We start from the raw sequence: 14,656 nt of genomic DNA, 5'->3' as shown, positions 1-14,656 counted from the left end.
AGTCTTTATTTCTGGTTATCGATTCTTGAGGAATCACCACACTTTCTTCCAACATGGTTGAACTAATTTACACTCCCACCAACAGCGTAAAAGTGTTTCTATTTCTCCACATCCTCTCCAGCATCTGTAGTTTCCAGACTTTTTAATGATTGCCATTCTAACTTGCATGAGATGGTATCTCATTGTGGTTTTGATTTGCATTTCTCTAATGACCAGTGATGATGAGCTTTTTTTTAATATGTTCATTGGCGGCATAAATGTCTTCTTTTGAGAAGTGTCTGTTCATATCCTTTGCTCACTTTTTGATGGGGTTGTTTTTTATTTTCTTGTAAATTTGTTTAAGTTTCTTTTAGATACTGGATATTAGACCTTTGTCAGATGGATAGATTGCAAAATTTTTCTTCCATTTTCTAGGTTGCCTCTTCACTCTGATGATAGTTTATTTTGCTCTGCAGAAGCTCTTTAGTGTAATTAGATCCCATTTGTCAATTTTGGCTTTTGCTGCCATTGCTTTTGGTGTTTTAGTCACAAAGTCTTTGCCCATGCCTATGTCCTGAATGGTATTGCCTAGGTTTTCTTCTAGGATTTTTACAGTTTTATGTTTTAGGTTTAAGTCTTTAATCCATCTTGAGTTAACTTGTGTATAAAGTGCAAGGAAGGGGTCCAATTTCTGTTTTCTGCGTGTGGCTAGCCAGTTTTCCCAGCACCATTTATCTAAGGCCTCTATTCTGTTCTATTGTTCTATATATCTGTTTTAGTATTAGTACCATGCTGTTTTGGTTACTGTTGCCTTGCAGTATAGTTTGAAGTCACGTAGCATGATGCCTCCAGCTTTGTTCTTTTTGCTTAGGATTGTCTTGGCTATACAGGCTCTTTTTTTGGTCCATATGTAATTTAAAGTAGTTTTTTCTAGTTCTGTGAAGAAAGTCAATGGTAGCTTGATGGGAATAGCATTGAATCTATAAATTACTTTGGACAGTATGGCCATTTTCACGATATTGATTCTTCCTAACCATGAGCATGGAATGTTTCTCCCTCTGTGTGTGTCCTCTCTTATTTCCTTGAGCAGCAGTTTGTAGTTCTCCTTAAAGAAGTCCTTCACGTCCCTTGTAAGTTGTATTCATAGTTATTTTATTTTCTTTGCAGCAATTATGAATGGGTTTGGCTGTCTGCCTGTCTGTTATTGGTGTATAGGAATGCTTGTGATTTTTGCACATTGATTTTGTATCCTGAGACTTTGCTGGAGTTGTTTATCAGCTTAAGGAGTTTTGGGACTGAGACTCTGGGGTTTTCTAAATACACAATCATGTCATCTGCAAACAGAGATAATTTGACTTCTTCTCTTCCTATCTGAATACCTTTATTTCTTTATCTTGCCTAATTGCTCTGGCCAGAACTTCTAATACTATGATGAATAGCAGTGGTGAGAGAGGGCATCCTTGTCTAGTGCTGGAAGGGAATGCTTCCAGCTTTTGCCCATTCAGTATGATATTGGCTACAGGTTCATAAATAGCTCTTTTGAAATATGTTTCATCAATACCTAGTTTATTGAGAGATTTTAGCATGAGGGAGTATTGAGTTTTATCAAAGGCCTTTACTCCATCTATTGAGATAATCCTGTGGTTCGTCATTGGTTCTGTTTCTGTGATGGATGACGTTTATTGATTTGCATATGTTGAACCAGCCTTGCATCCCAGGGATAAAGCCAACTTGATCATAGTGGATAAGCTTTTGGATGTGCTGCTGGATTCAGTTTGATGGTATTTTAGTGAGGATTTTCACATCAATGTCCATCAGGGATATTAGCCTGAAATTTTCTTTTTTTGTTGTGTCTCTGGCAGGTTTTGGAATCAGGATGATGCTGACCTCATAAAATGGGTTAGGGCGGGTGGAGGAAATTAATTAAAGTCCCTCTTTTTCTACTGTTTGGAATAGTTTCAGAAGGAAGGTACCAGCTCCTCTTTGTACCTTTGGTAGAATTCGGCTGTGAGTCCGTCTGGTCCTGGGCTTTGTTGGTTGGCAGGCTGTTAATTACTGCCTCAGTTTCAGAACTTGTTATTGGTCTATTCAGGGATTTGACTTCTTCTGATTTAGTCTTGGGAGGGTGTATGTGTCCAGGAATTTATCCATTTCTTCTAGATTTTCCAGTTTATTTGCATAAAGGTGTTTATAGTATCCTCTGATGGTAGTTTGTATTTCTGTGGGATCAGTGGTGATCTCCCCTTTATCATTTTTTATTGTATCTATTTGAGTCTTCTCTCTTTTCTTCATTAGTCTGGCTAGTAGTCTATTTTGTTAATCTTTTCAAAAAATCAGCTTCTGGATTTATTGATGTTTTTTGAAAGATTTTTCATGTCTCTGTGTCCTTCGGTTCTGTTCTGATCTTAGTTATTTCTTGTCTCCTGCTAGCTTTTGAATTTGTTTAGCAGGATAATTTCTGGGCAACAGAGTGTGCACATCTTCAGTGTCGGTATGCATGGCCACGTCTCTGCAGGTGGGCTGGGCCAGGGTGGGCCCCCACTGCCAGCATGGGAGAGTTCTCTTTTCACACAATCTCATGCATGAAACACATTCATAATTGTATGGACTTTTTTCTGGATTTAAATTTGAAAAATATTATCTCTTTACTTTCAATTTGCATTTTTTTGTGAGTAAATTTGATATTTTTGTTTATTTTAAGTATACTTCACTAACAATATTTTGTGCCAGTAAGAACTACTAGCAAGGTCTAACAAGATTTACATAATGTATTATATTTAGAAATAAGAACTCTCCATGGAGTTCAGCACGTGTTTAAAGGAAAAGCCCGTCCTAATGAGCTCTTCCTGACTCACCGTGGTTGCTCACTTTTCATAGGCGGCGTGCATTTCCTTTGACCCAAGGCTGTGAACCATTTTTATTGTCTGCACGTTTCTTTAAAAAGAAAATATGCAGTTACATTGTGTGTGTTTTGCCTATTTTGGTGGTAAATAGAATTAATAGCCTGACATAAGAAAAATCAATCACAAAACATGCCAAACCAGGAGAAATTAACTGAGAATTTCTGTTTAATTGTGACAGCTCGACCCACTTTTGTAATCCAGCCACAGAATACAGAGGTGCTGGTTGGGGAGAGCGTCACGCTGGAGTGTAGCGCCACGGGCCACCCCCCGCCGCGGATCTCCTGGACGAGAGGTGACCACACACCCTTGCCAGTCGACCCGCGAGTGAACATCACACCTTCTGGAGGCCTTTACATACAGAACGTTGTCCAGGAGGACAGCGGGGAGTATGCGTGCTCTGCGACCAACAGCATCGACAGCGTCCACGCCACTGCGTTCATCATCGTCCAGGGTGGGTATCCATCCTCTGTGCCAGAGCCAGGACTCAGCCCTGTCCTCCCCCATCTGCCAGCTCACAGCACCATGCCCAGAACACTCCACAGAAACTTCTGCCGTGTCCATTTCACTTGGTTTATTTTTATCCGTAACACCGCCATTAGACTAACTACAGACAATTACAGTTTGTAGATTTTTGGAACAGAAGCCTGGGTAGGACGGGCTCTGTGTTCGGGCTGTGGTGTCTCCGGACCTCCAGCACCTGGTCGGCAGCAGTGTCTGTCGGATAAGTGAGTGTGTGTGTGTGTGTGTGTGTCCACGTGTGCACATGCGCAGTAAGGTGGCTGATATGCCTTGCAGACAGCTTTGAATACCTCCCTAAGATCGAGTTTGGACGTAGCCTTCTGGGCACATTCCTTGTTTTATGCATTCTGCCATGTATTTCTACATTGCTTAACTGACTATTAAAAGAGTTATTCTTGTGAAGTGGGACTTTTACTGGAAAACATTCAGACAATACAGAAGAGCAAAAGGTAAAGTATTAGAGATGCCGTTAGAGAGATCATTTCCTTCCTCACGAGGCCTCTCTTCAGCCCTTGCCTGTCCCACTGGCCATCTGTCCAGAATCCGTCCTTCTGATTTTCTGTGCACGTGCAGCAATGCAGCCGTGTTACATGGATTTACTGTTTTGTGGCTGTAACTTTTATAAAAATGGAATCATACCAGACAGTACTGTTCCATAAGTTATGTTTTTCCTCCAGTGATCATAACTGCTATCATCATACAGAGCTACACCGGGTGGCATTTTTTTTTTTTGAGACGGAGTTTCGCTCTTGTTACCCAGGCTGGAGTGCAATGGCGCGATCTCGGCTCACCGCAACCTCCGCCTCCTGGGTTCAGGCAATTCTCCTGCCTCAGCCTCCTGAGTAGCTGGGCATTTTTTTAAGCATTTGCAGATATTAGTTTAGGGTGAGGGTTGAGAGGAGTCGCTGCGAGTCGGCCTGGCGTCCGCAGCCGCGGTGTGATCCCATCCGTGCGCCGCGTGCATTGCAGCTGCTGACGTGGCCGAACGGCCTCTGTGTGCCTCCCAGGGTAGCGCTGAGGACACACGCGTCCTTCGTCTTCTCTCTGCTTCGCTCCCGTCTTCTCCCGTGCCCTCTGTCTGTTCCCGATTCCTCATGGTAGACGTTGCTCCGAGCGGTCAGGTGTCTGTCAAGACTGTGGTCATCTTCTTGGTGGCGCTTTTACCCCATGCTGTTTTTTACATGTCCTGTTTCAAATGCTTTCCCCCCGAAGCTCTTCCTCAGTTCACTGTGACACCTCAGGACAGAGTTGTCATCGAGGGCCAGACAGTGGATTTCCAGTGTGAAGCCAAGGGCAACCCACCGCCCGTCATCGCCTGGACCAAGGGAGGTAAGCGCCAGACTCCGGGCCTGTACCTGCTCCCTCCACGGCCGGACACAAGGAGCACACATTTCCACCGTGGCCAGGCAACCCCAGCGTGCTCTGGGCAGGGCTGAGCTGGGACTGGGTTCCACACGACCAAGGCACTGGGGAGTACAGAGCTGTCTGCACACCCCCGCGGCTTCTTGTCCACATGTGGCTGTCCCTCGTGGACATCGTGGCAGGAAACTCTCAGAAGCTCTGTCATTACTGAAGCCACGTAGGGTGCCTGCCTTTGACTCCCTCACACCTGCCTTGTTTCAGGTAGTCTCTAGGTCGAGCCTTTAAGCAGCGACTTGAAGGACTTTGTTTGCATGGAGGATAGAATTTTCTGGAAACAGTCATGGAATCTATTAAAACAGACAAACAGCTGTTGCTCTGGCTCTGCTTCCCAGAGCTCTCACTGTCAGCTCCCTGTTCAGCGCCGTGAACTTTGATGACATTCTTAGCCTACCGTCCTCACCCTGTTCCTTCAATGGGAAAATCACTGGGCATGCTATTGCATAGAGGCACCGGGATGGGGGTTTGGGTGAGGGCAGGAGCCGAGACTGCTGGAGACGGAGCTACGCAGACCTCCCGGTTCCTGTCCAGGGATGCAGGCAGTTGCCCTGAGACCTCTGGCCACTCTGGCTTGCACCGAATGGCCAGCCCATCCCTTCAGCCCTCTGAGGGACCCCCAGGGCTCCTGAAGTCTTGCGGGAGGAGGCCTGTGCTCGCACCACACGCCCTGGACTTCCTTTCCTCAGGCAGTTACAGGCGGGAACAGGAGAGGTTTTTCTCCGAGAGGAATGTGCCGGGGCCTCACTTCACTCCAGCACTCAATCCTCTCCCCGGTTCTCCCAGCTCGCATCCGCCCCCCTCGTACTCCCGAGTCCCCAGGTCCTCCTGGCTCCCTGGGTAGTGCGTTTCCCTCTGTTCTCTGCCCCTTTCAACCCCTCTCTGAGTTACGGTGGTGCGGGGGCGTTCAGGCATCACGATGGTGTCTGCTGGGGAAGCAAATATTTGCTTATGGGGGGCCAGACCCAGGTGAGGACAAGCTTCTGTGATGCCGTCAGTTTGAGAGCAGGGGTTCTCGTTCGACCAAGTGAGCCGTGTAATGAATGCACCCATGCCCTTGCAGGGAGCCAGCTCTCCGTGGACCGGCGCCACCTGGTCCTGTCATCGGGAACACTGAGGATCTCCGGGGTCGCCCTCCATGACCAGGGCCAGTATGAATGCCAGGCTGTCAACATCATTGGCTCCCAGAAGGTCGTGGCCCACCTGACCGTGCAGCCCAGAGGTAGGTGCCAGGAGGGTGTGGGCTTCATGGATTTGCTCAGATCGGTTATCAGGAAACACAGATTCCGCAGCTGGCGTTACTGTTACTCTGGGATGTGAAGTGTTTGCTCTCCTGTCTGTGTTCTGTTCGCCGTCATTGTGCCTGTAACTCTGAGGTACCTGCATCGTGGCTCATTCAACCTCCATCCCTTTAGCTGGTGAAAACATTTGCTGATTTTCCAGTGGTGATTGTTTTGAACTTGGATGAGACTGACTTGTTAACGCAAAATCTATTCGGTTTTTTCCCCGTTGGTTAATTAAGACTACTGTAGAAAACAGTTGTTTCTAACTGCGCTTTCTGGGGCGGTTATTCAAGCGACACAGTGGAATCAAGTTGGCTCCCAAGGTACAGACCCCGGATGACGTGTCATGAAGCCGAATCTGGTTCCTCTCCCGTCTGCCCGCTCTTCCTTGGACCCAGCCTGCCTTTTGTTCTTTTTGGACGTTGCTTTTGCCTGTTCTCTCCAATTAGAAGAATCTCTGAGACCTCATATCCCTCCTGATAGAGTCCGCCTAGCGCTGACTGTGGCCTCTGCAAGAGCGACAGCCACTGACCCAGCCCCGTGTAGCAGGAGTCCTGTGCTGACCCCAGTGTTAGCACGAGCGGCCCCAGAGCTGAGCAATCCAGGTTGCCACAGACCCTAAGCCTGTCGTGGGGACCATGGAGAGTGGGGCAGAGAGGCCGTGCGGGGAGGACACGGGCTGGATTTCCTTGTGTCCCTTTTGGGGATGTCCCGAGATGGTGCGGGCCTTCCCTCTGCCTGTCGTCAGTGAGCTGTTGGTGACTGACCCGATGGATGGGCTCTGGGTTTGAACCCTTTGCGTCCCTGACCTAGCAGGACTCTGAGTGCCTGTGTAGAGAATGCAGGGTTTGGGATTCCCGGGCGGCCTCCCGGATGCCCGCAGTCGGCCATGCTCCCGCTCTTTCAGATGAGGAAGCTCCTCTGTCTCACTGTCTCCTTCTCCCAGAGTCGGGCTGTCCTCAGAGCTCGTTGACTTCCGTGGGCCCCACGGCACAGCACCTGCCTGGGACTGTCCCACCACCAGTGCAGGGTTGGGGGCTGGAGGACATGGTGCCAGCCCGTCCTGGGCCCCTCAGTCTGTCTCTGTGCAGGAAGGACATTGCTTATGGTTTGCTCTCCTTGCTCTGGGAGGCGGGCAGATCTTCCCTGGGGCCCTCCAGGCTCTCCTGCCCCACACAGAGGCCACTGGGAGGCAGAGAAAGGGCCCGTTCTGGAACCAGCGGCAAGCTCCCAGCATCCCTGGGTGGCCTGATGGAGGCAGGGGATTTTGCTCTTCTGAAGCTTTTTGATGTAAATGACTCGTTTTCCTGGACTCTCTCCCTCTGCCTTCCAGTCACCCCAGTGTTTGCCAGCATTCCCAGTGACACAACGGTGGAGGTGGGTGCCAACGTGCAGCTCCCTTGCAGCTCCCAGGGTGAGCCTGAGCCAGCCATCACCTGGAACAAGGTAGGCGGGCAGGTGTCCACACCACCCACCACTGGGACAAGGTAGGGGGCAGGTGCCCACACCACCCACCACTGGGACAAGGTAGGCAGGCAGGTGCCCACACCACCCACCACTGGGACAAGGTAGGCGGGCAGGTGCCCACACCACCCACCACTGGGACAAGGTAGGCGGGCAGGTGCCCACACCACCCACCACTGGGACAAGGTAGGCGGGCAGGTGCCCATGCCCTAGCCTCCCCGCAGCTGCTGCCTGCCCAATTCCTCTGCAGACTTTCTATAGGAGAAAGAAAAACATTCAGATCGTAAGCCTTGAGGTAAAAATACTCTGAGGGCATCCTTACTGATCAGAACTAAACAAGCTTGGAGCATTCTATTTTTTAATCTTTTTTGGTAACAAAAGCAAAGAAAAACCCTTGTACAGAACTGTGGTCTCATCATCAATAAGGAAGGGGTTTTGTGGTTATTTCTTTCTTTCTTTTTTTTTTTTTTGCTGTTTTTATGAAGCTCAGTGGGAAAATGTGGGCAGCGTTCACACACCATGGCCCATGTTTCTGTGAAATGCCTCCTGGGAGCACAGGGCCAGCCACGCTGGTCCCCGTGGAAGGAGAGTGCTCAGCGGAGATGGCCCGTCCTCCACCCGCATCCCGGCACCGCCCCGTGCACCTCCCCGTCTCCTTCCTCGCCACACACGCCCCAGGCCTGAGCTGTCACTTGTCCCTCTGTGTCTGCCTCTGAATTCTCCTTTGTTCTCAGCACCAACCCCTTTTCTTTCTGAGACATTCCTGGGTCTCTCTGTAGGGCCCCCCACCATGACAGGTGTCCCAGGGACTCACCATTGGTGCCCCTTCTCCTCATTGTGGAGAATCATCCTTGCATCAAGCTATCAAGCGCTGTCCTCCCAAAGAATGAGATGTGGGAAGAATTTCTCTTGCCAGATTGGCATTGGGAGAAGTGGCCACACCTCCGTCCCTTTCCAGGCCAGCCTCAGAGAGTTCTCCATCTGCAGATCCTAACACATGGCTCCCCTGCCCGACTCTAGGTCAGACAACTTCAGCTTCTCAGTCTTATTTCTATTACTGTTTTCGTTCTGTTTTGTTCCAGGATGGGGTTCAGGTGACAGAAAGTGGAAAGTTTCACATCAGCCCTGAAGGGTTCTTGACCATCAACGACGTTGGCCCCGCAGACGCAGGTCGCTATGAGTGCGTGGCCCGGAACACCATCGGGGCAGCCTCGGTGAGCATGGTGCTCAGTGTGAACGGTGAGTGCCGCACGCTCACGTCTGCCCACGTGGTACCCACAAAGAAAGCCCACAGGCCCCTAGTGCCATCCCAGGCCGACTGGCTTAGGTTGTTTAGAATTATTCAGAAGACAAAGCATCCGTGATTCCCAGGTGGGGACCCTCTCCTGGTGCACGGCTGGGCTGCTCGCCCGCCCTTCCCCTCCACTCAGTCACCTGCAGCCCGTCCATGGGCAGAGCCTTGCCCTGCAGCCCGTCCACTGGGAGAGCCTTGCCCTGCAGCCCGTCCATGGGCAGAGCCTTGCCCTGCAGCCCGTCCACTGGGAGAGCCTTGCCCTGCAGCCCGTCCACTGGGAGAGCCTTGCCCTGCAGCCCGTCCATGGGCAGAGCCTTGCCCTGCAGCCCGTCCATGGGCAGAGCCTTGTCCTGCAGCCCGTCCACTGGGAGAGCCTTGCCCTGCAGCCCGTCCACGGGCAGAGCCTTGCCCTGCAGCCCATCCGTGGGCAGAGCTTTTGCTCTGGGATCATCCACACGTGTCCAGATCTGACCGGGTGTCATTGACAGTTACAACTGGGCAAATGTGGTTGCTTTATGAGATTCTGCTTCCATGGCTGTGCTTTCTCCTCGGGCTCTGGCCAGGCACGCTCCAGAAATGTCTTTCAGCAGGAGCCTCTAGGGGCCAATCCGTGGTCTTAAAGCCGTGCTGACTCTATGGCCGCACTTCATGTGTGCATCCTGGTCCCCTGCCACTTCTGTCCCACTCACCTGAAGCCCTAGGCACCTTGTCCAGCTTCTTGCAACAAAGGCCGTGGTCACTCTGGTCCATCTTTCTCAACTTGCAGACCCCATGATGTGTCTGTGACCCTTCTCCATGTCTCCTGTGGCCACCAGGGTGACTCTCACACCCTTTAGCTTTGCATGGAGTCTTTACCGTGTGACCCAAGCCTGCACCTCGTCAGTGGTGTGTTCCCCACTCCATACCAACACTCTGAGAACACGCACAGACCCCTTCACGGGGTGAAGGGCCCTCTGGCCACCTCCCCACTCCCCGCACGTGCCGGCCGCCCTCTGGGCGTCCACTGTGCCTCTGTGTTGCCGTTTCCACTCTCACTGTGACTGATCCGCCTTCTCCACGGGACTTGCTAACAACACGAAGAGTGAGTCCTCTCACTGCTGAACGTGGGAGACATACGTGTAAACCGTAATGGAATTCCTCAAAGACTTGTAAGAATGGTTTGAGGAAAAGTCTTAAGTGACCTTATTTTACCATTATATGGAGCGTGTGAAGTGAGTGTAAAATTAAGTTGGTGAGACCTGAAAACCAGCGGATTATTTCCAATTAATGTTTGTTTTTTGCTTGAAAAATGTTACCTTAACGTGAATTATTACATCTAAAATTTAATCTTCCACCCATAATTCCTTCCCCTCCGAATACCATCATTCATATTATGATTGGATTTCTTTTCTTTTTATAAAAAGGTAGATTTGTAAATGCTTTCGGATTATTTTCCTGTGCTTATTGCTTATAGAAAAACAAAGTCTAATTAAACCATTAATAAGAATGAAATATTAGAATATAAAATTGTATAAAATTGCTTGTCTCGTTTATCTACCTATTGGTATAAAAATATTCCATTCCAAAAATTAGTAAATTTGGGCTCTGAAGTACACACACACGTCAGGCTTCTGCCTAGTGAAATTCTTTCAGCCATTTGAGTTGTCCATGTGTCCATACCTTAAATATTCAGAATAGCCGATCAGCCCGCCTACCCCACGGGCGTGATGGTAGCTGGCGGAAAGTCAGTCAGGCTGGAGGCGTCCATCAAGCTCGGTGCGAACACAGCATGTTGGAAGAAGACGGTTAGCAGGCCCTCGGGTTGGCCCAGTTGTCACCAACAGCCATGCATGCAGCACGTGCCTCTGTGGGCTGGACTCCATCCTCAGTGTGAGCCCGGTGGACCAGGCGCCCGGCCTCGTGGAGTGCGATCCTGGTGGAGAGAGGAGTTAGGAGCTGTGAGATGAACGGGCACGCTCAGACAGGGAGGGGTCCCTGAGGAGCAGCAGGGCACGGCATGGCGGGCAGGGAGGCAGCGGGGGTCAGTACACACCTGAGTATTGAATTCTGAGCAGAAGGAGCCACGGGGAGGTGTGTCTGTATATAATGTTCTGCTTAGGTGGTGCATGTGTCTGTGTGTATAATGTGCTGTGTGTGTGTGGTGTGTGTGTATGTGATATGTTTGTGGTGTGTGTATAATGTGATGTGTGTGTGTGGTGTGTGTGTGTATGTGATATGTTTGTGGTGTGTGTATAATGTGATGTGTGTGTGTGTATAATGTGCTGTGTGTGATACGTGTGTGGTATGTATTTGTGGTGTGTATGTAATGTGTCATGTGTGGCGTGTGTGTCTATTCTGGTAGGTGGTGTGTCTGTGTGTATAATGTGATGTGTGTGTGTGGTGTGTGTGTGTGGTATATATCTGTGCAGCATGTGTGTAATGTGTCATGTGTGGCGTGTGTGTCTATTCTGGTAGGTGGTGTGTCTGTGTGTATAATGTGATGTGTGTGTGTGGTGTGTGTGTGTGGTATATATCTGTGCAGCATGTGTGTAATGTGTCATGTGTGGCGTGTGTGTCTATTCTGGTAGGTGGTGTGTCTGTGTGTATAATGTGATGTGTATGTGTGGGGTGTGTGTGGTATATATCTGTGCGGCATGTGTGTAATGTGTTGTTTGGTGTGGTATGTGTCTGTAGACAATGTTTTGCATAGGTGGCGTATGTGTATCTGTGTGTATAATGTGATGTGTGTGTGGTGTGTGCCAGGTTGAAGAGGGAGTTGCCCTGTGTAGTGATACAAGTCCATGGGTGAGAAGATGGGATCATGGAGGCAGCAGATCTTTGGAGAGGGGAGCGGGTCAGGATCCGGAATCCAGGGAAGCCTTTGACGAGAGTCCACACCTCCCACGTGCTGTCAGGCGTGGTGTAAGATCTTCCATGCTTCACGTCGTAACGACTCCCCATCTTCTTATTAGGTATAACGTGATTTCAAAAGCTAAAGTCTGTAATTTTCATGCTGTCTGAAACAGCTTCTAGTAGAATTTGTGATAAAACAATTTGAGTTTGTGTTTGAAAAATAGAAATAACATTTGGAGAAAAATATGCCTTGTGGCTAAATGATGTAGTGTCTAGACATCATTTATGAGTAATTGTGTAGTATTTTCCTGGTAATGTGCGACTTCGTGTTTTCCTAGTTCCTGATGTCAGTCGAAATGGAGATCCGTTTGTAGCTACCTCCATCGTGGAAGCCATTGCAACTGTTGACAGAGCTATAAACTCCACCCGAACACATTTGTTTGACAGGTATCATGGGGCTATAAACACGCTGACCCTCCGATCACTGGGCTTTAGGGTGGACGTGGGTGCGATGAAAGAATGCATGCAGTTCTAGTATATGAATTTTGACTGGATTATCTGATGACAAAAATGTTTAATTTAAAAATCACGAGCAACATGGCATCTGAGTTTTCTGGGGGTCGAGATCACAGAAGGACGAGTGCTTTTCAAACAGAATCTGGCCCTGATCCACAACCAAAAAATTTTCTACAAATTTTAACTGATTCCTTTGGCTTATGACTAAATGATTTGGCAAAACCAAAATATTTTACAAGCCATTAGTGTATTTGTTCGTGTTGCTGATTCCAAAGCAGTTTTTCTGCATCTGATTTGAAGTGCAGTATCTGCGATTTTCGCTGTTGACTGAATTAGTGATTTGTTTTGAGCGTGTTCTGCTTTTCGTGTGTTTTGTGTTTTCGCTGCCTCTAACTTCGGATGAGGACGGTGTGGCGCATCACCTTGTAGAAAGCAGCTGGAGAAACATTAATAGCAGTGATTCTGTTTTTGGATACTGGTGAATTTATCTTCAGTAATTTGTTTCATTCTTCCTTTTTCCTCCCTAAACTTTGGTTAGCCGTCCTCGTTCTCCAAATGACCTGCTGGCCTTGTTCCGGTATCCGAGGGATCCTTACACGGTTGAACAGGCACGGGCGGGAGAAATCTTTGAACGGACTTTGCAGCTTATCCAGGAGCACGTGCAGCACGGTCTGATGGTTGATCTCAACGGAACAAGTCAGTGCCAGACCCTTTCCTTCCTCCTGCATGGCCCGAGCAGTGGGGTTGAACATGCCACAATTAAGTCACATTCCCAGGGAAGAGTTCCAGCATTTTCTTTCCCACTGTGCTTATGAAATGTGAAATTATTTCCTTAAACTGTGAGTCCGCTTGAGCACCACGGTCCTGTCGCCTTCACTTTGGTTTAATAGGAATCTCTGGGGGACGTGAAGTCCCTTAGAATGCTGGTCAGGACACAGCAGGTCCGCTTGCCCCGGGTGGGTGATGCCAGCCCCGTCCTCTGTAGCAAAGGAGCCATAGGGAGGACTTGGCAGCGTGCTTGCTCCCTGAGTGACATTGCGTCCTGGGAACGTGCTGCCGTGCGTGTCAGGAGGCTGTTTCTGGAGTCTGGGTCTGTGAAACGCGATGAGATCACTCTGGGCTGCTGTGGAGATGCTGTTGGAGGAGGTGCGTCCCCCACTCACTCTGCTCTGGTACTTTGCCATTGCCCAGGAAATCACAGACGCCCGAACGCCTTTACGTGCCATTATTGGCCTTGCTGGAAGTTGTACTCTTCATGAACCCACAGAGGACCCCGCCTTTATTATGTAAAAACATCATTTTCAGCAGCAGCTGGTTACTTCCAGTTCTGTGCACAGGCGCGCGCGCACACACACACACACACACACACACACACACACACAGCACAGAGGAGAATGCAACAGCAGCTATCCCTGTGGGATGAAAGAACTGCTTTATAATTTTTCAGTTTTCCAAATTGTCTTCCATGAGCATATCTTTTACGATTAGGGCAAAAAATGTTCTTTGAGGACTGAATGAAAGAGACGTAGAGTTGAGGCCTGTCGGGTGATTTATCCCGGTCTTCAGAGTAGAGCGGCCGCTCTGAGCCGGTCCCGTCGTCCTCTTAGGCTTTGGAGCCCTGCTGCTGCTGAAGCAGGCACCCGCCAGCGCGGAGGTGTGGGTTCCGCAGCTCCTGCTTCCCGGTCCTCTCCTGACCTCTTGTGGTTGGGGGGCGGGGTGGGCAGGAGCGGGAGGTGGAGAGGAAATGTTGGAGTTGGCGGCCTCTGGATGTTTCTGCTTTTCTTGATGGATGAAACTCCAGCCTCACCTCCCAGGCACATTCTTGGGGAGAAGCGTCAGAGCCCATTTTGTTATTTCAACAGGTATTTACTGGGCACTTTCCACTTGTCAGACGCAGGGTGAGACTAGGATGAGAGGCCCCGGGCATGTGGGTCCCAGCCCCTTCCAGTCCCTGGTGCTGGTCTCCTGGTGGAAAGGCCATGTTCTCCTCTCCAGAGAATGAAGAGAGGAGTTGCTAAGCAATTTCTTGCTACTTCCTCCCTTTCTTCATTTAGTCTCAGGATCAGATCCTTACACATTGCTCTGGCAGCCCAGCCAGTGGCTTCTGCTGCCACCACCGAAATAAAGCCATCTGGAAACCTCCCCTCGAAGCCAGGCTGTTTGATATTGTTCCTTATGAGGAATTGCATGTCCATTGTGTGTCACTACCTGCTGATTACAGAAAGACTTAGACTCGGGGAAAGGCAGAAAGGAAAAAGTAAAATCACCCCAACAATGTGAAATCACTTTCTGCCTTTGCTGTTTACCTACGCAGCAGGTAGATGCACATGCAGGCACTCATTTCTTCCCTTGCTGTTCCACATGCCTGTCAGGGCACGCCCTCTATGCCAGCCACTGTTCCGGGTCGGGGCCTACAGCCACAGACTGAAGAAATAAAACCCTCAGCCCTC

General features: G+C 49.4%; 1 protein-coding gene across 1 annotated transcript in view; it reads left to right on the top strand.

Annotated features, from left to right (window-relative positions):
• PXDN (peroxidasin) overlaps positions 1 to 14,656 on the top strand; it is a 108,498-nt gene that overhangs the window by 68,404 nt on the left and 25,438 nt on the right. Inside the window, exons 10-16 of the mRNA XM_064363796.1 lie at positions 3,061 to 3,333; positions 4,614 to 4,730; positions 5,881 to 6,039; positions 7,434 to 7,546; positions 8,647 to 8,803; positions 12,029 to 12,137; positions 12,745 to 12,902. Of these exons, the coding sequence (XP_064219866.1) occupies positions 3,061 to 3,333; positions 4,614 to 4,730; positions 5,881 to 6,039; positions 7,434 to 7,546; positions 8,647 to 8,803; positions 12,029 to 12,137; positions 12,745 to 12,902 (1,086 nt within the window). The remainder of the gene's footprint in view (positions 1 to 3,060; positions 3,334 to 4,613; positions 4,731 to 5,880; positions 6,040 to 7,433; positions 7,547 to 8,646; positions 8,804 to 12,028; positions 12,138 to 12,744; positions 12,903 to 14,656) is intronic.

Source organism: Aotus nancymaae, unplaced genomic scaffold (assembly GCF_030222135.1).
Source record: "Aotus nancymaae isolate 86718 unplaced genomic scaffold, 86718_ANA_hifiasm-v0.15.2.pri h1tg000057l, whole genome shotgun sequence".
Classification (NCBI taxonomy): Eukaryota; Metazoa; Chordata; class Mammalia; order Primates; family Aotidae; genus Aotus; species Aotus nancymaae.
Note: the sequence above shows the minus strand (reverse complement) of the source record. Positions and strands in the feature narration are given on the sequence as shown.